At 39.2% G+C, this 23,125-nt stretch overlaps 1 protein-coding gene across 3 annotated transcripts in view; it reads right to left on the bottom strand.

Annotated features, from left to right (window-relative positions):
• Positions 1-3,151: 3,151 nt before the first annotated feature.
• Positions 3,152-23,125, bottom strand: part of LOC148015708 (2-oxoglutarate (2OG) and Fe(II)-dependent oxygenase superfamily protein) — a 59,455-nt gene continuing 39,481 nt past the window's right edge. Inside the window, exons 7-8 of one of the 3 annotated variants that reach the window (XM_087665862.1) lie at positions 9,820-9,959; positions 3,152-3,263 (exon numbers count right to left, since the gene is read on the bottom strand). In XM_087665862.1, the coding sequence (XP_087521988.1) occupies positions 3,191-3,263; positions 9,820-9,959 (213 nt within the window). In that variant the 3' untranslated portion in view covers positions 3,152-3,190. Of the gene's footprint in view, positions 3,264-8,254; positions 9,579-9,802; positions 9,960-23,125 lie in introns of those variants that run through there. The other 2 variants (XM_087665863.1, XM_087665864.1) reach the window with 2 other exon arrangements.

The following is a 23,125-nucleotide window of genomic DNA, read 5'->3' as shown; positions in this document are numbered from 1 at the left end:
CAGTGAGAAGTGGATCATCCTATTGATTTAATGCCTAACACTAAACCCTTCAATAAACCTCCTTACAGGTTATCCAAGTATGAGAGAGAAGAAGTAGAGAAACAGGTTAAAAACTTGCTGGAAATGGGGTTTATTCAACCTAGTTAATCACTTTTTGCTTCTCCCATACTACTTGTCAAGAAGAAAGATGGGTCATTTAGGATGTGTATTGACTATAGAGACTTAAACAAGAGCACCATAAAAAACAGGTATCCAATCCCCCGCATTGATGATTTGTTGGATGAACTCAAGGATGCAAGAGCTTTCACTAAGATTGACTTAAGGTCAGGATATCACCAAATCAGGATGAAAGCAGGGGATGAGTACAAGAAAGCTTATAGAACAAAAAGAGGCCTCTAATTTCCATGAAGAGAAAATGCATAATAGCTTGAGCAAGTAGTTGAGATACATAGGGTGATATTTTAGGAGAAGCCTCCTACTCTCGTACAACTAGCTAGACATCTTGCCAAGTAATGCTCTAGTGGTCCATGACCCTGATGTTAAATAGGATATAGAGGGTGGTCAATAGCCTACTCGAGATAGACATCCTCCTAAGTGTTTTGCACCCTCCTTTCTTTGTCAAGGTGACTGATGCTAGTGAGCCTCTTACTTATGATGAGGCCATGTGCAAAGATGATAGTCACTCTTGGCAAAGGGCTATACAGTCAGAGTCATTGCAGAAAAAACATACATGGGATTTGGTTTCCTTGCCTAAGCATGATTTTCCATGCAAGTGTGTGTACAACTTGAAGAGTACCCGTGGATGCCCCAAACCAACATATAATGCCAAATTAGTTACTAGGGATTTTAAGTAGAAGCATGGTGTTGACTTTAGTGAAGTCTTCTCTTCTGTAGTCAAGATGACTACCCTACACTTGATACTAGCTTTAACTGCTCAATTAGATATGTACCTTTATTAGATGTATATAAAGATGGCTTTCTTACATGGAGACTTGCATGATGAGATTTATATGTAGCAGCCCAAGAGCTTTGAAGAAAAAGCTAGGGAACACTTAATGTGCAAGTTGAGAAAGAGCCTCTATGGCCTTAAGCAAGCACGTGGGGAATGGTACCACAAACTTTATAGTTTCATGCATTCACAGGGATATACCCACAATCATATGGATCTATGTTCATATATATGAAGAAGGCCTATGATGGTAGCCTTATGATTTTGGTACTCTATATGGATGATATGTTGATTGCTGGTGGGAGATCTCATGATGGGTTGGATGCCTTGAAAGTCAACTCAAGAAGAAATTTGAGATGAAGAATATGGGACAAGCCTCACATATTATTGGGATGCGCATCATGCATGATCACTCTAAGGAGCTCCTGTACTTGTCATAGGAGTACATCCAAAAGGTCCTTGAGTGATTTCATATGTAGGATGTTAAGTTGATTGGCTATCCTTTATCTTCCCACCCCCTTGCTTCTACTTGCTCATGCTCCCACTCAAGCTTCTCCCTTCAATAGACTTGCAAGATACCATTTGTCAGGTCTTATTCTTTTGTAGAAAGTTTACAAGAAGCAAGAGGATATGTATGATACAATACAACATTACTCAGGGGAGAGAGAGAGAGAGAGAGAGAGAGAGAGAGAGAGAGAGAGAGAGAGAGAGAGAGAGAGAGAGAGAGAGAACATGTGGGAGAGAGAGAGAGAGAGAGAGAACATGTGGGGAGGTGCAAAAGTAGTAATTTTTTTACAATTTCTCTTTAATGTATTGAGAGGGAAAGATGATTACTCAATACCTCTAGTGACTTAAATGGGTAGAAATAGCCCCATCACGCCAAGCATCTACAGGGGCAAAATGATGTTGTGAGAGCCATAGCAATAGTATCTCACCAAGATGCTAGTGGGGATCCACTTTTTCCAAAATGCTTGTAGTGCTAGCTTAGCACCATTAAAAATGTGGTTGCCTCCCACTCGTTTGTAGCACAATGGATTTCAAACCAACCAAATGGTACAATATGGCCATTTTTCAATGCTTTTATAAGAGCAAGACAATAATTGTATAGGTCTATCATTAATGGAGGTTGACTTATAGCTTCTACCATTAATGCACATGATCCTTGTAGAGATATGTACATTTAAGTGTACCTTGTCTACACCTATAAAGATATGGCTTGCCATTAAAATCAACCTTTCTTTCCCTTCTTTGTGATCATTGAAATATTTAACAAGAAATGTGGAAGGCTATAGTGAAAGGCAAAGTCAAGGCAAAGTGAAAGACAGACAAAGCACAAGTGCTGGAATGATTTTTGAAAGGATATTCTTTCTTGAGCTTCAATGTTTTATTTTTAGAAACTTTTAGTATTTGTGGCATTTCATGGACACCTTATGTTCATGGTTGTATTATTTTGTGAAAGTGGAGCTCACTCCCATGCACATTATATCATCACCCATAGTTGTATTTATTGCACATGCAACTATTGCATGGATTGCATTGATAAATGTATAATTGCAATAATGTAGGCTATGTCTAATCAGGTTAAGATCAAAGTATGCTTCAAAGAATGAATAGCCTAGAGCCCACAAAGTAGGTCAATTTCTCTAAAAGAGGGGAGGATATAATATCTTGATTACATGACTTTTTACTAATAAAATGACAATGAAAATGTCTAATCTTAAAAAAAGTGAATTAGTAACACATTTGCATATTTATATGTCATTAAACATAGGTATAAATAATATTTAATTTTTTCATTTAAAAATTAAATAATTTTAACATGAAAATTGAGTGAAATCATTTACATAGATGTGTTCATCCCTAAAATTAGTCACTCTATAATTTTATAATCGGATACCAAGGATGCATTATACTAAATCCACGAGGAACGAATGAGAATGTGCTTTTTATGAAATAAAATAATGGTGGAAATAAGAGAAAAAGAGTGAAAAAAAAACTAATTTTCTTTTGGAGAAATTTAAAAAATATGAAAAATAATTAGCTTCCTGAGAAGGCATGACTAACAAAGTAAAAATCGCATTAGCTTTGCCTTCTTTTAGAGGAAAAAGTATTTTAAAAAAAGAAAAAAAGCATGTCTTGTTCTCCCCTTTCTTTCCCCCCCCCCCCCCCCCCCCCAAAAAAAAAAAAGAATAAATTAACTTTCCTATTTGGGCAAAAATCCAAACATACCTACACTTCAAATCAAGCCAAACCCTTAGAGCCACGCAAGCTTGAGCCAGGAGAGGAGTTCATCAATGTGCTCAGATTGGAGTATCTGAAATAGGGTCACAATCCACATAGTCAAGCATTAAAAAAATGTACACCTTGCTACTCATCCTCTTCTCCCACACTAAATATCTTATCCTACTTCATCATTCAAGTCTGTTTATATGCAAGCTCTCCTTATTCACTTAGTGTAAACCTTGAGGGCTTCTAGAGGCTATTAAGATAACCAAACGATATTGAAAAAAACCCTAAGGGGGTTCATTATATGTACACTCTCTATATCATGTGTGTTCAAAACCAATTTATAAGTACCTTATTTTTGAATTTTTATTGAATAAAATTACACCCATTTTCTATTCAATCTATAAATAACCCCTATAAATGGCACCTTTCTCTCTCTCTCTCTCTCTCTCTCTCTCTCTCTCTCTCTCTCTATATATATATATATATATATATATATATATATATATATATATATATATATATATATAATTGTAAAAATGGTATTCAAGAAATTGCTTATATTAAACGCACATGATACATATACATACTTATAACTAAGCCCTCCCCACTCTCCCCCCTCCCCAAGAGAAAACAATGAAATTTTGATTGTACTAATCAAGCCCTACTTTACCTTGTGCAATAGTAGAGATTGGTTCCTTATGTGTGGCATCTACAAGACTATGTTCTATTGCCCCAAAGCGACATAGATGGATCATGTGTAGATCCAGCAACATCAAATCTTTGGTTCAAGCTAGCGTCCAACTTGAAGCTCAAGTGCAACCCTAGGAGGCTATGGAAGCCTCACAACTTGAATTTGTAGTGGTCATCTATCAACCTAAGATTACGATAATTCCACATAACAACGGTTGACCTGATAATGACAACCAAGTTGGAGTAGATAAGGAATAACAATTTTTGTTTAATTTTTACATCTAGATCCTCAATTACCTCACTTTAATTCATGGTGGTCACACATATGCCAACATTGAAAATAGCGAAGCCTAAGAGTATTAGAAAATCATACTAAAAGTATATATTTATTTGTAAAATTTTATTTCTATTGAAATAGCTTTAGAAGGGACTCTACTATATTTAAGAATGGAAAATGGAAGTAAAAGCAAGGATAGGTTTGTGCATAATTAATGGGTTTTATTGCATGATTGGTTTTAGGATTTGTGTATAACAAGGCTATCTTGTCCATAACTCCATGCTTGTGAGACAACCAAATGGAATAGAGAATATATTGGTCAAGACCATTGTGATTCCTATGCCAGTGAGCCTTGAACATCCTATGAGATGCTAGAAAAACTCATCTTAGAAATGAGGGTCCTACACTCATGGGGGTGGTAGGTATTTTGTTTGTTTCAAATGCTAGAATAGAGTAGCTATGAGAACAAAGGATCAAAAGTGGTAGCATATCTTGTTTCTTTTGACTACTCCATTTGAGTGGCTATCAAGGCAAAGGAGTAGAGTAGCTATTGGGACAAAGGATTAAGTAGTAGGGTATCTTGTTTCTTTCAGGTGCCCAATTAGAGTAGCTATCATGGCAAAGGATTAAGTGATAACTGCCCCCATGATGTAGGATAGCTCTAGAGGCACGAGAGAGCTTAGCGAGGCTCTAAGTTCATAAACATCTTGTGATCATAGGAGTATAATCACATATAGACTGACCTTGCAATGATAGGTCTCATCTTAGACAAGACAATTTTGGCTACTCCTATGAAAGTAATGGTTTTATAATGAACTATTTGTGTAATATATTATCATTTTTCAAAGTGTTTGTTCATGTGCTTATAGGCTATGCTAGCAAACCCTATGTAATGGTGTAATAAAAGAAAGATACTTTTATATGTTCACATAGTGTGGTAGTATGCCTTACTAATTAGATAACTTAAACAATTTTGTCGATGAAAATGGAAAGCCTTAGTCCTAATCACTAAGAGTCTATGGCCAAGTGGTAGTTATAAGTCCATTAACACTCCCAACACTAAATAGAGCTATTAGAACATGAACCCATGAATTCAATTGGATAGAACTAGCTTAACCTTGTTTCAAGGGACAGTACTATTCCTAATGGCTATGGAAGTTTAAAAGGAATCCCACTCTCTTTGAACCAAGTGTATTGTTAGCCCACTCTCATCTTTGATTGGGTGCAAAGTGACCCTTCTTATGTGGCCCTTAAACTATTGTTAGGGGCGACCATCCCACACTTCCCAATAAAATAGAACTAAAAATCCCATGCCCAACTAAATCTGTTGTTTTTTCCCAAAGAGAGACTAGATGATGTTACATATGGACTTCTGGTTTTGGTTGAATACAAGAGGACTCACATAAGTTATAAAGGAGGTACCTCATAAATAGTTGGACCTATGGCATCTTCAACAACTATTGGATCTTTTGCTGGGATTTCTATTACACCTTTGTGAGCTATTTGGTTAGTCCAAATCAAGGGTGACAAAACACTAAAATTGGAAATGGCAAAACGTAAAAGGTCCAAACAACAAAATTTGTAGGCAAAAGATAAAAATGGCATGACTTTGGGAAAGTGTGAAGGCTATATTGTAATGTTATTGCATCATTATAACCTTCTTAACAAGTGGCTTGAAGTAGGTAAGTAGATTTGACATTGACTTTTTGCCTTTATGACTTTTGGCCATTGTCACATTATAGGAAACGAACAAAGTGAGCTACATATGCGCCATACCCGAGTCAACGACGTGTGATCCACCAATTGGCTATGCATATTATTACTTCCAATGGCTTGATCCACATGGTGAAATATGATTTATTGAATATTCAACTATTTTTCTATATAAAGGTGTAGTGAGCCCCCTCCTAACCTCTATTCACTCTTTTTCCAATGTTTAAAAGTCATAACAATGCCATATGTACAACTTAAAGTCCCATCGCCTCAATATTCATGTTTTTTTTAATTATTTTCTCCCTCCCTCCTTACTTTGAAACAATTGCCAAGAAGTTCATACAACATGATAGATGTTTCTTCTTCACACCCCCACCCAAAAAATTGCATCATTTTGACCTTTGGCCTACCTTACATTCCTACTTTAACATGTTGCCTACCTTTCCTCTTTACTTTCTTTTTCACACCCCCACCCAAAAAATTGCATCATTTTGATTGCTTGTCTACCTTGCCTTCCTACTTTCTTTTTCTAGTCTTCCACATGGAAGGACTCCAAATATCCAAACCCCAATCTCCTCTAAGTTCTCCAAAAAGTCTCCCACAATGTAAGCCTCCCTCTCCTCCAAAAGTGTATATAAAATGCAAGTAAAACAAAGAAACCTTTCAATGAACCTAAGGCCTCTAGAAAGGGTCCAAAGGCCCAAGACTTTTCTCCAACAAGTTCTCAAGGGACCGCTAGAGCACTAAGCCACCCTCTTCTCCTAGCACTATAGCAAGTGCAAGAAAAATAAATATAACCTCCAATAAATTAAAGGCCTCTCCAAAGAGCCCAAGTCTCTCCCAAATCATGAAAGACTCCTTTAGAGAGGCTTCATGAATTTGTCATTCATGATGATATTGACCTATCATTTTACCCAATTGCAAAGAACATATTTAACCCTCAATGGAACCTTGATCAAGTGCTAAACCAATGGACAAACTTTGGCAAAGAGGAATATGATGAGTTTGAGCATTTGGCAAGTTCATTTGTGCAAGTGCATTTCATAGATTTTGTTTACATACTAATTGAAAGCTCCCCTACAAATAAGCCAACATTTCCAATAGGATGTATATTCTAATCTCTAGATGGGTCTTATGCATAGGTATTTTCTCCACTCAAGATGTAAGTCATGTCATCATCAATTGCACTTACATTTATGCTCTTAAGAAGTACCCACCGAGAGGATAAAAGCTAGAAGATGTGAAGGATTCTTCTAGCTACTACCTACTAAAGGATGTGGAGAAGGTAAAGGACAAAGGAATTGATCCTAAAAAAGTAGGCAACTCTAGCAATGGACCTTGGACCTATTCATGGCAAACTTTAAAGCCCAAACCATTATTGAAGAATTCCATGAAGAGGAGGTTGAAGAATCCTATAATATTTTGCATGCTTTACCAAGTTTTCCTATGAAGAGCAAAGACTGTTTGCTAGTGTAAGATGTTCAAAAGCTCTTTGATTAGAGAGAAAAATTGACCAACAAAAATTGCAAAGGGTTGTGATATTAATGGACTGATTGCACAAGTCCAAGAAGGAATTACTTGAGCTTGATGAAAAGACTTTACATGACAAGTTCATTGATGCCTTGTCACTTAGTGCAAATGAAGCTAAAGAGTAAGGAAAAGGGCTATGGATCTCAAGTGAGAACAACCAATTTCAAGATAGGCTTGGAATATCTATCTTTAAAAGAGAAAAATGCGATTATGTATAACTCAAGTATATAAAGGAGACTTCAATTATCTTGTGGGAAACAATATGATAAGGACCAAAAGATAATGCTGGATTAATTAAAATACGTAATTATGTGTACAATCACAATTGCATTTTTCTTATGCATTCTGTTACTTTAGTTGGGGATAGTAGATGATAACTTGGAAAGGAGCAAGGATCAAACGTTCACAAGGACAATTGAAGATAGTAGTTTATGACATTGGAGATAGTAGATAATGACAACTTCCTAGGAAGGGGTAAAGTATCAAGGAGTGATAGCACTTCCAAGGACAATTCTCTTGGATATTACTTGTCCAAGATTCATCAAATAATTTTCCTTACATTTCATAACTACTCAAAAAAGAGCTCGGTAGATGCTCTACATAAAGGCTCTTGGCTATTCAAGGGTTAATTAATGCCAACAAGGTCATGCTTTTCTAAACAAAGTCACCACTATTAGAATTTTTGTGTGCATTCCTTACTATTTTGCCTCCAAAATTAAATAATTCATGGCATTCTCATCTTATGGTTTAAGTAACAAAGTAGACATGTGAAGGCCATAGCAAGCAATAACAAAGAAAACTTTTACATTAAAAAGGAAGGTTGCCTAAGGATAACAAAAATGTAAATACTCTCAAAGGCTACTTTTGTTTGCTATTATGTTGGTGGATTTTTCGGGTTTTATATTTATCTATCATATTATTTTTTCCATTTTTTGAAGTTTTTTGAAAACCACTTGAATAACTTCACAAGACCATTGCTTCTTGTATCATAAACTATTCCTCATTATCCAAAATTGGAGGAAACTGAGAATTGTGCTAGCTTGCAGCACTCCAATACCAAAAAAGTTGTGCCCAACTTTTGAGACCAATGAACAAGGATCTGTGTTCAACCACATTGGTTTGGCCAAGATTTGTGTGCTTGGTGTAGCAAACCTCCCAATTTGTTTCCTTGATGTAGCAAACCTCCCAAGACAATCAACCAAAATAGGCATCTTTAACAACACATGTTTTTGTGCCATTTCACGAAATATACAAGAGAGATTTGTAGATACAGCACCTCCAAGAGCTCTCGGTTTGACAACAGAAACAAAACTAGTGGCTAGAAGGTTTCAATTGAAAGCATCTCGAATTTGATGAATCGTCTTCATTAGCAGAGAGGAAGATAGTAGGAAGTTCCAAAACTTGTAAGCTATTTCTTTGGTAGCTTCCTTTGGGTTGATCTGTAATAGTAAACAGTTTCCCTGCAAGCAGGATTCCTATGAAACCTCAGCTGCAGAGAAATTCTTCATGTGCCTGGCAATCTGAAAAATTAGGCTAACTGGCAATGTCTGGTGTGAGTGGCACCAGAAAATTCAAACCATGCATATAGAAGATGCTAAAAAACCTGATCTTCAGAGGTTAAAGGCCTTTGGTACTACCTAATTTTGGAAACAAATCCCTGTATTAAACAACCTTCATGCATCTCCAATCGTCATGGTTGGGTGTTCTGTCTGAATAACAGGAAGCTTAACTGCTGAAGGATATTCCAATGGGTGTCATCATCATGTGTGCCTGCTGGCATTGAGCTCATTGAATGTATAACACCTCCCTGCTGTCAGATAAACTGGAGAATGCCTACAAGATAATGGCACACAATGTATGCCACCTGTGTCAGCCAGCTCAAAGGCTGTATGAATATACAAGTTCTACAGATTCAAATCAATGCAGATTTGTGCATCGTTCGAACAAATAGACCATCCCTAATTTCTGGAAAATTGTTGACTGCTCCATCAGTCACAGTAAACCATCTTGGTCTCACTTCTGTACACTTCCATGTTCGAGTGTTCCTTCCTAAAGCTTTGAATACCTCATCATTGTTGCAGGAACCATGCTTGGATCAATTTGGCCTTCAAGCCTTTGATAAGCCTCTTTGCCCACTCATCAAGCAATCAAACGACAATCAGATAGCAGCCTTTGTTTTTCTATTCACCTCTGGATGGCAAAGAAAAACTGTTTTTAATCTTACAGTCAATCACGTCTCTACAAGCATGCTACAAACAGCCCCAAATTTGGCATATCCTTGCCAGTGCTGCTAGACTTTTAACTATTGAAATATATTATTCAGAAGACTGTACAGAGTTTAAACATAACAATAAAGCAGGAGATGTATATTAACTGATCGAAATCATGCAGGATGACATAAGCAGATAGCTAACCTTCAGTAAATTTTCACCTTGCTTTTAAATTAATTAGTGCAAGCTCTGCCTCTACATAATCACCAGCACATATTGCCGGATATTTGTGTGCATCTGCTGTATCAGCAAAATGACCCAAAGGTTGTAGAATAGCATCTGATGCAATATGCCCAAAAACCTGAAATGGGAAGGAAGCGAAACATTAAGACATTTTCAAGTTGCTCTGACTTCTGTCCCTTTCACTACAATTAAAAACAATACAACCAGTTACTTTGCTGGACTCAGTGAGACTCACAGCTAGAAACACAAATTCACACTAGGTTGGGTTGCAGCTCCTCCATTTTAACACTCCCATCTCTATACACCAGAATCATTGCTGCTGATTCAAGCATTTTGAAATAAAAGAACCCAATCCATTTTTGTCTTTGAGCAAGATTGCCTCACCATTCAAATCTCCATCAACAAACCATCAGTCTCTCTCTGCAGCAAGCTCTAGCAGAATCCACAATAAAGTACTGTGATCTCACCTTTCTATGCAGTGCAAATAAATTTAAGACCGTGAAAGCATTTCTTAGAGTGGCAGATAGAATCATATAACAACTTCCTCAGATGTCATTATTGAGACATCCATGATATAGGTAGGAGCATTGTAGACCAGAATGCATCGGCACTAAGGTTCAAAAAGTCCCAACTATTTAAATGTACAGTTTGCACTCCTGCCCATGTCCTGCACACATTGTGCCATGTCTTGCTCGCCTCAAGGGCTAGGAGTCAAAACTCACATGTATGATGTTAATCCCCGAGCTTGGAAAAACACATCTAGCAACATACCCCCCTCTTGAAAATTTGCAAGCATCCTTGATTGCTTGTAAGTGTGACCACAAGGCATCCAAAATTGAAATACATGGAACCAAATGACAATGGCAACATGGCCACTCGTTCATACATGTGCTCCCACTACAATTACAAAGATACTGAAACATAGAAAATAGTTTTTTCATATGTGAACCAAACATCAAACGCAAATGCATATGAAAGTATGATTCGAGTATGATTCAAACCTTGGACTTGAATCATATGTGACCCTAATTTTATTAACATATTTAAACATCATTGGTATTAGATGAAGACATTGTGGACTTTGTGAGGGATTTTGAGTTGTTTTCAGTCATAGAAGGCGACTTCCAGAAACTCTAATATACTACAATGACATCCAACTGTTCTCTATCACTACCTTACGTTTGTCAGCATGTATGTGTCTTGTACCATCATCTCCTGCCTGTGAGCCTCAGTCCAAGTCAAACGAGGACATTAGGAGCTCTCGCATTGCCTTTGTCTATCATTTTATGTGCTTCAAGCACTTTAGATGGAGGGCGCTTGCATTATGGACCTAGCCACTTTATTACCAGTTGTGACCCCATTATGCCTATATATATGTTTGTCAACATGTATGTGTCTTGTACCATCATCTCCTGCCTGTGAGCCTCAGTCCAAGTCAAACGAGGACATTAGGAGCTCTAGCATTGCCTTTGTCTATCATTTTATGTGCTTCAAGCACTTTAGATGGAGGGCGCTTGCATTATGGACCTAGCCACTTTATTACCAGTTGTGACCCCATTATGCCTATATATATAGGCAGCCTGTCCTCTCTCTCTTTATCTACAAAACCTCTTCAGCACACAAGGGAACCCAATCACCCTTTGCAAACTCTAATACATTGTGATGACATCCAACTATTCTCTATCACTACCTTATGTTTGTTAGCAGGTGTGTGTCTTGTACCATCATCTCCTACCTGTGAGCCTCAATCTAAGTCAAACGAGGACATTAGAAGCCTTGGCATTGTCTTTGTCTATCATTTTATGCGCTTTACGCACTTTAGATGGAGGGCGCATTAGTGCATTTCTTTTTGGGCGCTATAGGCTATCCTCGGCACCCACATGGGCCTAGCCACTTTATTACCAATTGTGGCCCATGTGCCTGTGTGTGTGTGTGTGTGTGTGTGTGTGTGTGTGGCTTGCCCTCTCTCTCATCATCCATCATTGATTCTTGGTGATCAGCCAGCCCTCCTCATTCTCTCATCCCCTGCTACCATTTGGCGCCCACAATGATAGGTATAGCTGCGTGTTGGGGTTGACCCTTGCACCCTTATACCTTTCAACCATTGCTATCACATTGTTTCTTCTCTCATCTGCATTCTCTTTCTATCTCCTCTCTATGTTCACTTTCCTTTCCATTGCACACTCTCACATGGTATCAGAGCCACACATGGGAGTTGGAGTCTACGAAAAGGAGCAACCTGTCCGAAGATACCAGCCAGCCAGACACCATATTTGGAGTGCTGCAAACTTGTTTTTTATTGCAGGCGGGCCCTTTCATTGCTGGGCGGTGTCAACCTCAACCTGGCGACTGCTGTTTCCGCAGCGGAATAGGATCATCTGCGTTTTGCATTTTGCTTTTTGGGCTTGGGCAACCTCCTACCTAGGTGGCACATTTTGGCAGGCTAGGCAACCTGTTTTCAGCCAGACACTCTGTTCTTGCTGCATTCACAATCTGGGACCTTCCATCAGACCTGGGCGACTTCAAATTAGCCTGGGCAGGAGTTCTTACCCATGTACAAACCCATCTCAGATCTGTGTTTGCAGTTTGGGAGTCAAGCCTGCGGCTAGGCAACCATTTCTTCATGCTAGGAGGCTGATTTCTGGCCCGGGTGGCAGATTCACTGGCTGGGCATCTGTGTTTTCTGCAGATTATTACCTCAGCAGGCTCTCTGATCAGTCCTGTAGTCTCAAAGAGGCTGTATCACCTATTCTTTCCCTCTAAATATCAGCACTTAGCAAACCAGCACTTCCTTCTTCGCATTTTGTGTTCCCTTCGGCATCAGATACTCCCTGTCTACCTTGTTGACATCATCCTTCTACTGTACAGCAACCCAGCAGACCCCAATTACTCCAAGGACACCTCTTACTGATTGCCCTTTCATCCCAGTAGCAGCATCTTTTTTTTTTTTTTGCAGGTGGTTCTAGTCCCTGATTAATATGATGGCATCTCCAAAGTAGGTGCATGTCCTACCCTCTCTACCCGCATCCAAGAAGCTGGATGGGACAAACTACCCTCAATGGTCATGCCAAATCGAGTGCCTCCTTGATACATATGACTTTTGGGATTTTGTTGCTGTCCCCATACCTTGACCTACCGTGGATTCCTCTGATGGAGCAACTTTGGACTCAGCAAATGTAAAACGCATCCGCACTGCCGTAGAGGTTTGGAAGAGATTGGCATCTCTCTACCGGATCCAAACATTTGGGCATCAACTCTCTCTCAAGTTGAACTTACGACAACTTTCAGTCATGCGCATTCCCTACGAATCACGATGAGGAATCACATCCACAAGATGGAGAATGAGCTTGCCTTCCTTGGTACAACACTTCTTAGAAGGACCTAGCTGTGACCCTTGGATTGTCTCGACTTCTCAACGGCCTTAGCTTATTGACAATGATGCATCGAGTCATTTGAGTCAAGGTGATTTGTTGCAAGATTCCGTCCATGAAAGGGTATCGTCGCTGTTGGTGACATCTCTTCACTGCCTATTAGTGGTGTTGGCACCTTGCCTCTATTGTCTAACCATCCATCAAGCTCCATTTCAGAGGCCCTACATATTTCGGACTTGGGCTTCCATCTTCTCTCATTTTATGGCCTTATTAGACTCAAGACCCACGTTGTAATCATTGAGCAAGCCATTGTTGAGGATTCTTCTGTAGGAGCCATTCTTAGGCATTGAGGCTGTGTGTGCCGTGTTGCCGCTTCAGAGCGTTCCATCCTCCAAGTCTAGTAAAGTCCTCATGGCTTCCAAGCAAGTTGGAAATGCTTTCTCTTCTGCCTTCAAGCATCTGTCCGAGAGATACAAATCATTAGGGAATTCCACCATCATTGTTGACAAATCTCAGCCTAGCTCTAAATGGATTCTGCCCAAAATTGGTGCTTCACAAATCTATGGAGAAAATGGGATTTTCAAGTTCAAAGCTTCGACCATGTTTATTGAAGATCAAGGTATTTTAATTGTTGGAGACTCTTTATCAAAAGATCAACATGTAAATTTACTGTATCTTGTATACCCGAAAATACAAAAACAACAGAATAAGAAAAAATACCCTTACATCCATCTTGGCTATATTACTATAGGCATTATACCCTTATTTTGCAAAGGTCTAAATGCATCCTATATGGCAACAGTATTAGATACACGCCATTTAAATCTTCATGATATGATAGTAGGAGCTATAGTGTCACCATTGTCTAATGGCCCCATCTTTTTTGAATTAAGACCTAATTATGTAATAGCAGTAGATGACCCCTATCTACCAAAGTTGCTCATATTGCACATCAGAACAATGGGATTACAAATGAAGGCATCATCTACTCATCTTGCAATCCAGTACAGAATGGTTTTCAAGTGTATGTCCCTAGCCATTCCTAGAGTCATAGAAGGAGTAAACTCATCTCATGATAAAGGTCAAACCATTATCATGAAGTCAGACGAGATTACACAGAGGTTCTTGCCAAATTGTGTAAATTGGTCTAAAATTGAGTTGTCAAATGAATGGCAACTTGGAATTACTTCTATCAAAAAGAAGGAATTACTTTCTCCGAAAATCATAAAAGTTCAGAACATAAAAGGAAAGACACTATTACTTTCACAAAAACAAATGACCAACAATTCTCCTCCAGAACAGTCATCTTTCTCATCCTCGAAGGCCATAATACAACCACAGTTGAGAGTTTCTCCCTCTCAAAAATAAAGTTTCATATCCAACCATGCTCTCATGATAAAGTCATCCATGGTGTTTGCCAATACTATAAGAATCTAATTGAAATAGCTTCATCTTCTGTGATTAATATCATTCAAGACTTTGAATATGAAGATAATCCGTACAAGGTAGCCTCTTATCTACATCCTCAAGATAACAGTTCTTGGACAGCAGAAATACAAGCAATCAATTGGACACATCTTGCCCTAACAAGTCTAATTGAAAAAATGGATTCCTTGCAACAGATCTCAGATCAATTACTTGCCCTATGTCAACAAATGCAAAAGAACATGATTACAAAACCAGCTACAATAGTGTCAGCTCATGTCTCTTCCACACTTGTGCCTACATCAAACACTACAACAGATTGGTCCAACTTTTCAAACAAAAGATTGCAAAAAGGGATGGACCACACATTTCTCTTCTACCTCAACAGAAACTTTGACCATGCTTGCTTCTGTTAAAGGAAAAGAAAAGGAAATTATACCCACTAGAGAAGCAACCTCCAAGTCTACAGAAGACCCCACTACACCAATCCTTCTTGAACAAGATTTATATTGTTATGAAAATATGTAGGATACAAATTACTTAGAAGATATTCTACAAGAAATCCAGGATATTCATTGCCCCATGGTAGCAGCAATACAAGATCAAGTCACTGGTTCATGGTTAAATCAGTCTACACCTCTAGGACTATTTCAAAAACCTATCCAGCCAGGATCCACAAAAACTGAACTCACTGAGTATCTTGAGTTCATGTTTCCTGATTGGTGAAACACTGACTACAGAACAACTTTTGACGAGATAGATCTTGATCTTGAAAAGCTTCAATGGCAAAGGAAAGAAAACAGAATTCTAGATCAAATGCCCTTGCGCATTGATCCAAAGGAAAAGGATAATGACAAGCTCACAGGTCATCTGCACAAAAGATTGGATTCTAGAATTTTAGGAGAAAGTATAGAACAAAATCCACCACATCTTCCTTCAACAAAATTACCTGCTTGGTATTTCCATGATCAGGCTTTCTTTGAGCAAAACAGAGCATATGCCATTACCTCTTCAAACGAAGACGAGAAGAGTGTTACTGAAAAATGAATTCACCCCCATTAATCCTCACAGATCAAAATCACCTACTTCAATACTCAGAGCCCAGATGAATGCCCATAGTCATCATCACAGTCATCCTCGTCAATCTTATGCTCTACCTTGGTCACTACAACTGTACCACTAAATGCCACAAATACGGCTTCCTCATCCAAGACTTCTCATAATGATTTCTACAAGAAGATTGGAGTACTAGAAAGGTCGGATCATTTCCTATTTGGTCCATTGATGGCAAGACAAATGTACGCCTATATCGGCCAAAAGATGGTTGAGAAACCACAAACAAATAGGATTGATATCCTCAACGCTATAACCCATGGTTTTGTGGAAGGTCTCAAACATTAGTGGACATCAATTCATCCACAAGTAAAATTGGCTATTGTACAAAGTCCTGATCCTGTACAAATCTTTTTTAAATTGGTATCAGAGCGAGAGAGCTTTTCTTTATCAACTTAAGTGAAGTGAAGTTGTTTGTGACATTAAGAGGCTTAGCTCATTCTCAAGCATTGAGACTGTGTGTGTCGTGTTGCCGCTTCAGAGTGTTCTATCCTCCAAGTCCAGTAAAGTCCTCATGGCTTCCAAGCAAGATAACAAGAGGACATTATTTACTCAAAGAGTCTCATTCTATATTCTCGCCTTTCGAAGCTTCTGACTTGTGTATTTCAGTTTTACTGTCTTTCTCCATATCTACACGCTCATTCTATCCAGTTACTATGTGCTTGATCTACAGACCCTGTCTCGATCTTATGTGTTCCCTCTATTTCTGTTGTGTTCTCTGTGAATCATTTAAAGACTAAAAATGAATATTTAATTATGGATAATGCTGAAAAAACCATTTGGGAAGACTGCCACTGGTCAAAAATGCCCATGCAAGACTGAAAAACGTCTTTAGAGACTGAAGAGAAACATTTTAATGTATTCAACTTGTAAGAAATAGAGAGGAGATGCTCTTGGTCTGATTTGCAGTCTTGGAGGACTTTTTACAGCAACCAATATATGACAACTTAACATCCAAAGGGTAGCAAAAGACTATAATGAGGGTGGAAAAGTACTGAAAGCTTTGACTTTCAATCAGCAGTTTGATGTAGCCTATTTAGAAGGAAACTTCACGAAGTCCTCGAAGATTCGAAAGGCAATCACTTTCTTGAAAGGGAATGCATTATAATGATGGTCCACTCTTTTGATACAAGGTAGAGCAACGTCAACGTGGATATAATTCAAGAAAATGTTTGCATCGAATTGGTTGACAAGTATCTTTGAGGTGGACATCATGACAGCTTGGAATAAGCAAGATGCTAAGGAATGTAAGACTTTGGAGCAATATATTGCTAATTCGGACTTAGCTAATATTTATGATCAGCTTTGCAATGGCCAAAAGCATGAACACTTTGTGCTAAGAGATGGATTTCTAATTATGCATGGAGGACTGTGTGTCACAAAGCAATTAAGGCCTAGAGTTACCACTGAAAGTCATGCTCCTCCATATGCAGAACACAGAGATATTGGTGTCACAATCAAGGCAGTGGATCATTTCTTTTATTGGGCAGCTTTGAGGCATGATGTAGAACAGATTGTTAAGACATGCATCATATGCTAAAAGGTAAAGCATGACAAGCAAAAGATGTCGGATTTGTTGCAGCCCTTGCCTATTCGAGATAAGCCTTGGTAGAGCATTGCAATGGATTTTATTTTTGAGCTTCCTAAGATACCTATAAAAAATGATGGGATATGGACTATCATTTGCAAGTTTAGCAAACAAGCCCATTTCATTCCGATGAGAAAGAAAATAAAAACTAATCATATGGCACGATTGATTTTGCAACACATCTTTAAGTATCATGGTATACCAAAGTCAATCATTAGTGATCGAGACCCCTGGATGACCAATTTATTTTGGAAGGGGTTGTTTGAGAATATGGATACCATGCCAAAATTCTCATCATCCTTCCATCCGCAGACAAATGGTTAGTCTGAAAAAGCAAATTCCACAGTGTTAGATCTTTTGAGATGCTCATTTGAGATGGTTGAATGTGGCAAGAAGATACCACCTATTCTGCAAACCAAGGATAAGATCTTTGAAGTTGATCGTTATGTGGAAAACTTGGATGTAGTCTATACAAAGATAAAATATGCACTTCAGAGATCGCAAGAAAAGTAAAAGAGGATAGCTAGATACAGATGTGCTTTCCAATTTACAGAGGGTGATTATGTATTGTTTCATTTTACAAAGGCAAGATTCAAAAATATGAAAGGAAGAGAAAGATTGTATCCGTAGTTGAGTATGAGATACTATGGGCCCTTCCAAGTGTTGAAGAAGATTTGCAATGTGGCATATCAGCTAAAATTACCTCCACATTGGTGGATATACAACGCCTTTCATGTCAGTTTGTTGAAGCTTTTTCATGGTTCCATTGCCCAGATTACCACTCAATCCCTTGATTTGGTGGGCCTGAGGCACATGATTGCAAGCCAAAGCTTTGTGCTAGTGCTGATTTTTACTCTCAGCTAAGAAACTACTGCAATATATCTGCATACAGTGAGATGGACTCAAGCAGTGATGATGCCTCTCGCTATGAACATTCACATGGGAATGAAGGAAATGCAATGCTTGACCTTAGACAAGGCTCAAACCATGGACAGCAAGCTGAAAATATTGTTGTGGGCAAAGATGCACCGCCTTCAGAGCATAAGGAGACTGGTGACCAGCAAAGTGAAAAAGAATTTGATAACCAGTTCAAGAATCGGATGAGAACAACAATAAACTTCTTTGCCGAATTGACAAAGGATCCTCAATTTACCCGATTTTTTAATGCTCCAAAAAAGGACAACAAAACCAAGAAGAAGGAGACGTCTTTTACACCTTTGGAACAGCAAGATGCATCAAAGATAATGCCAAGCCCTTCATTTGAAGCTCCCAAAGATGGTAATGAAATAAAACAGTTGGTACCTACAAGACAAGGAATACAAATGCAAGGCCATCACAAAAATGCCAATCTAATGGATTTTGGACAACCGAGCTTGCATGCTATGATGGGACAGCTAGGATATTTTGGTGAACGCACAATTTTTCATGCTATGGTTGGGCAAAGACCGCATACAGGAATGTATGGCACAAATCCCTATGGTATGTAACAACCAATGCATGGTGTGCAAGGCCCAATGTATTCGGGTATGGCTAAAAATATGCAAAACCCTATGTATGGCAACATTGGCTTGATGCCTAGGACACAAAGTAGCATGCTTGGCACTGCATCTACATTCCCAAATGCTTATGGGACTCAAGGAATGAATGTTGGTCATGTAAATGCTCCGTTTGCATTGGTTTTGATGTAAATTCAATGAATGCATCATTTTAGCAACATCCTCGAAAAGCGTGCAAAAAATTGAAAGCTTCAACACTTGGATTCAATAGGATTAAAGCTGTTTCTAGTCAAATTCAAGTGGAGTGACCAGCAAATCAATGAATTTGGGGCATTTTCCATCTCCATCAAAGCATGTGAAAGCCAATTGACTACCCGAATCAAGGGGCAAATTAGATTGAAGATTTACTAGTCATTTTAGACAGCCAAGGAAGTTGGAATACCAAAAGGGATTGGAAGAATCCCATTGTACATCAACTTCGATCATATGGTAAAGTATGCATTTCAATTTTGTGAATTTGTAAATTGCTGTAAATAGTGCTTAATCAAATTATTTACCACCCTATCCAAGGAGGAAGGCTGGTTTTACCCATGGATCTGCATCTCGTTTGGCCTTCCGCCACATCCATGATCTGAGACGGGGTGTTGCAAGCATGTCTTGTATTGTCATCTCCTCCTTGGTTTGAGTCAAACAAGGACATTAGGAGCTCAAACTTTATCTTTGTCTGTCATTTTATGTGTTAGACACTTAAGATGAAAGGCACATTAGTGCATTTCTTTTTAGGTACTATGGTTGTCCTAGGTGCCCATATTATGTGTGTTAGACACTTAAGATGGAAGGCACGTTAGTGCATTTCTTTTTAGGTATTATGGTTGTCCTAGGTGCCCACATTATGGGCCTACCTACTTTATTACCAATTGTGGCCCCAATTTACTTATACATATAGACCACATGCCCTCTCTCTCATTATCCATCATTGATCCTTCATGATCAACCAACCCTCCTCATTCTCTCATCCCACTTGACAAATGAAGCTACGTGTTGGGACTGACCGTTGCAGCCTTGTAACTTTCAACCATTGTTGTCAAATTGTTCCTTCTCTCACTTGCGTTCTCTTTCTGTCTCCTCTCCATATTCACTTTCCTTTCCGTTGCGCACTCTCACAATGTTTTGTTGTAATCCTTCAGAGAGCTAACCTTGCTTTTCCAACTCATCCATGCAAATCCATATCAAAACCATGCTATTAAATTTTAAGATGTTCTTGGAAAACAATCCAACCATACGATCCACTTTTATCTCTTTTCTCACTAGAATGAAATGGATCTACTTACTGAACCCATGTAAAATAGTCCACTTACTATCACACTTGTTGGGGGTAAAGGCACCTCTGCCTAGCTGCCCGTGTATTGCTACACTAACAGTACCCGCCACTGCACACTGTAGGTGGCAGACACCTCTCACCGTCACTTTATTCTCTATTCTTTTAGTGACAATTTGAATAAAGGAAGGCCTGGTCACACAATGTGATTATTGGAGTTCCCATTTTGTGTGTATCTCTCTTCTTATTCTTGCTTTCCTGCCATAGCTCTTCCAAGCAAGCTTTGATCCTTCTCACCTTTCAACTGGTATTAGAGCATGGATTCATGACTACTCGAGCTTGGTTCATGACCTCTTCAGCTTCCTATTGAATCCCTATATTCATTGGGTCTACTTCCCAAGCAGCCATGGCTTCTTCCACCTAGGTATGTTCGTATGCTTCCATTGCTTCTCAGCTTGCACCAACCTTGAATAGGCTTGATCTGCCACTTGAGTGGGCTTCTTTGAGCATCATTAGTGCCCCCCATATGCCCCATAACCCTCAGCACAGGAGTAGCAAACCCAACAGCATCTGGCATGTTTGCGCCTGTTTGGGCTACTACCTCCCCTGTCAAATTTCCTCACTCCCAGGCCCCTCTACAACTTGAAAATGGTCCTTGGCACCTTGGCAATGATTGCTGACCATCTTGGCATTCATCCTTTGGATTTGAGCTCAGTTTTGACATGTTGAGCTTCAACCCTTGATTGTGGAAACAAGGCAGATTGCTGTTATACTTACAGGATAGCATGATTTGTTATGCCTATGGCTTGTATTATGCCACGGGGATGCTATTATTGTGTCCGGACCTTATGTTGATGCTTTGGAGCACTTGTGGGATGCTTTGAGCCATTGATAGCTCATTTTTCACAAGATTTATGGCTGTACACAGTTCTGGACAGCAAGCATTTACAAGGGAGTTTATGCCTAATGCCTATGGATATGGTTTGGGTGCTTCATGATGTACCCATGTATGTGGAGTATGCCACATGTTGCTTTAGCCTTGGATATTGATTTAAGCTTGGATTGAGCATTGTTTAGCTCAATTTTGGACAGTGATTTCAAGCTGTTTACAGCAGGGCTGATCGTACTTCTCAGTGGATATTTAATACCTCTTGGATTCGAGCTATATCTTGGCTACATACATTGATGTAGTAACTCTCAGGAATCGACATAGAGCTTGGATCTGCTCTTGGATCATTGGTTGAGCTTAAGCTCGCTTCACATAGCATTTGGATCTCCATCTTTGGTGTACTTATGGCGTGTACTTCACTTATGTCTGACCGGTCTTGACATGCTTGGCTTATCCCACTACTACATGCCCGTTACATTGTCTGGAGTTGGATGCTACTGAGCCTTGCTTTGGTTTGACATTTGACTGTCCGAAGCTTACTTTGGCTATTTCTCAGCTTGCCAGAGTTACAGTTTGGATGTACTTGATGTCTATGGATGCTATGTATGAATGCTACACGGCCTATATGCTCATGAGGTCTTATTGATGCTTGATCTTAGATCTTTTGGCACTAGTGCTATCATATGCCCTTGTTGAGCTTCTTTGCTTAATATTTACGACTTTTGTGCCAGTGGGAGCATCTTGATACGCTTGATAAACATTGAGCAAGCGGTTTATGCTACTTGAGCATTCGAATACTTGAGACTAAGATCTTCACTTGGATGTTGCATGGGTGATATGCCGTGGTCCTCACAGATGTACTTGGGCTGATTTGGGCTTTGCACTCCCTGAGCATACACCTATTTGTGTCAGGTCTTGCCAATGTTGTATACACTTTGCCATATTACACAGGGGGTGAGCCGGCTTACTCACGGATTCATTTTGACATGCTTGGGTGTTTGCTCAATGTCTGTATGACTGTCACATGCTGATTTATGCCCGCTTGATGCCGGTTATGCTTTGACATTCAGTGGTTGACTTGGTGCATTCATTTTGCATACAGTTTGCTCTCATTGTGCCTGGCTATAATTTATTACAGCAAGCAGTTATGCATGGACTGATGTGGAATTTTCATGCTGAATCATCCTGATTTTATGAACTTTTGATGATAATTGGTTGGCAACATCATTAGCTATCCATTCGTGGCCATTTTGCTTTGGTTTTGGTGGTATTTTGGCTATTTACAGCAGAAAACAGCAAGCAGTTTTGAACTGTCTGCACCATTTTGGACTGCAGTATGGCATCTTCTTCCACTGACAGTGCTATCTTCAACATCACTAAGCTTGATGGTATGAATTATGACTATTGGAATAGCCAAGTTTGACAAGTATTGGTGCAAAAATCCCAGATAAAGCCACTAAGGATGCATGGCAAGTAGCCTGAAACTATGATTGATGACGAATGGGATGAGCTTGATGAGTTATGCAAGTCCACCCTCATCTTATCTCTCACTGAACAGGTGCATTACAATGTGGTTGAGGAAACACAGAGTACTTGGCAGCTTTGGGATAAAATCAAGAATCTCTATGACAAGAAAAGTCCAACAAGACAAATATATTGGCTAAAGCAACTTATAGACTTGCACATGAAGGGGAATATGACGATGTCTACTTATCTGAGCCAAGTCCATGATATTCTCAAGAACTTGACTTCGCAGGGCATTACCTTCAATGATGAGGTTACTCCATTGTTTTTGCTTGGGACTCTAAGTGAGTCATGGGATGCATTCCGCACTACCTTATGTGCTCCTACTACTATTTTGAACTTGCCTGATGTAGAGAGTGCTCTTCTGCAAGAAGAGATCAACCATAAGAACTTGGATGCCTCTCTGTGCCGTATGCTTTGACTGTTAGAGGCAAAGATGATAATGGAAAGAATGACTGTGGGAATGACCGTGGTAGAGACTCACAGAAGTCTAGGTCTAAGTCGCGTGGTAAGTCGCACAGCAAGTCTCGTGGGAGAAATGCTAATGTGACATGGCATCA

The sequence above is a fragment of the Lygodium microphyllum genome, chromosome 24, assembly GCF_053477565.2.
Source record: "Lygodium microphyllum isolate KBCC chromosome 24, Lygodium_microphyllum_v1.1.10, whole genome shotgun sequence".
Taxonomy (NCBI): domain Eukaryota; kingdom Viridiplantae; phylum Streptophyta; class Polypodiopsida; order Schizaeales; family Lygodiaceae; genus Lygodium; species Lygodium microphyllum.
This window is presented reverse-complemented; position numbering and strand designations above follow the sequence as displayed.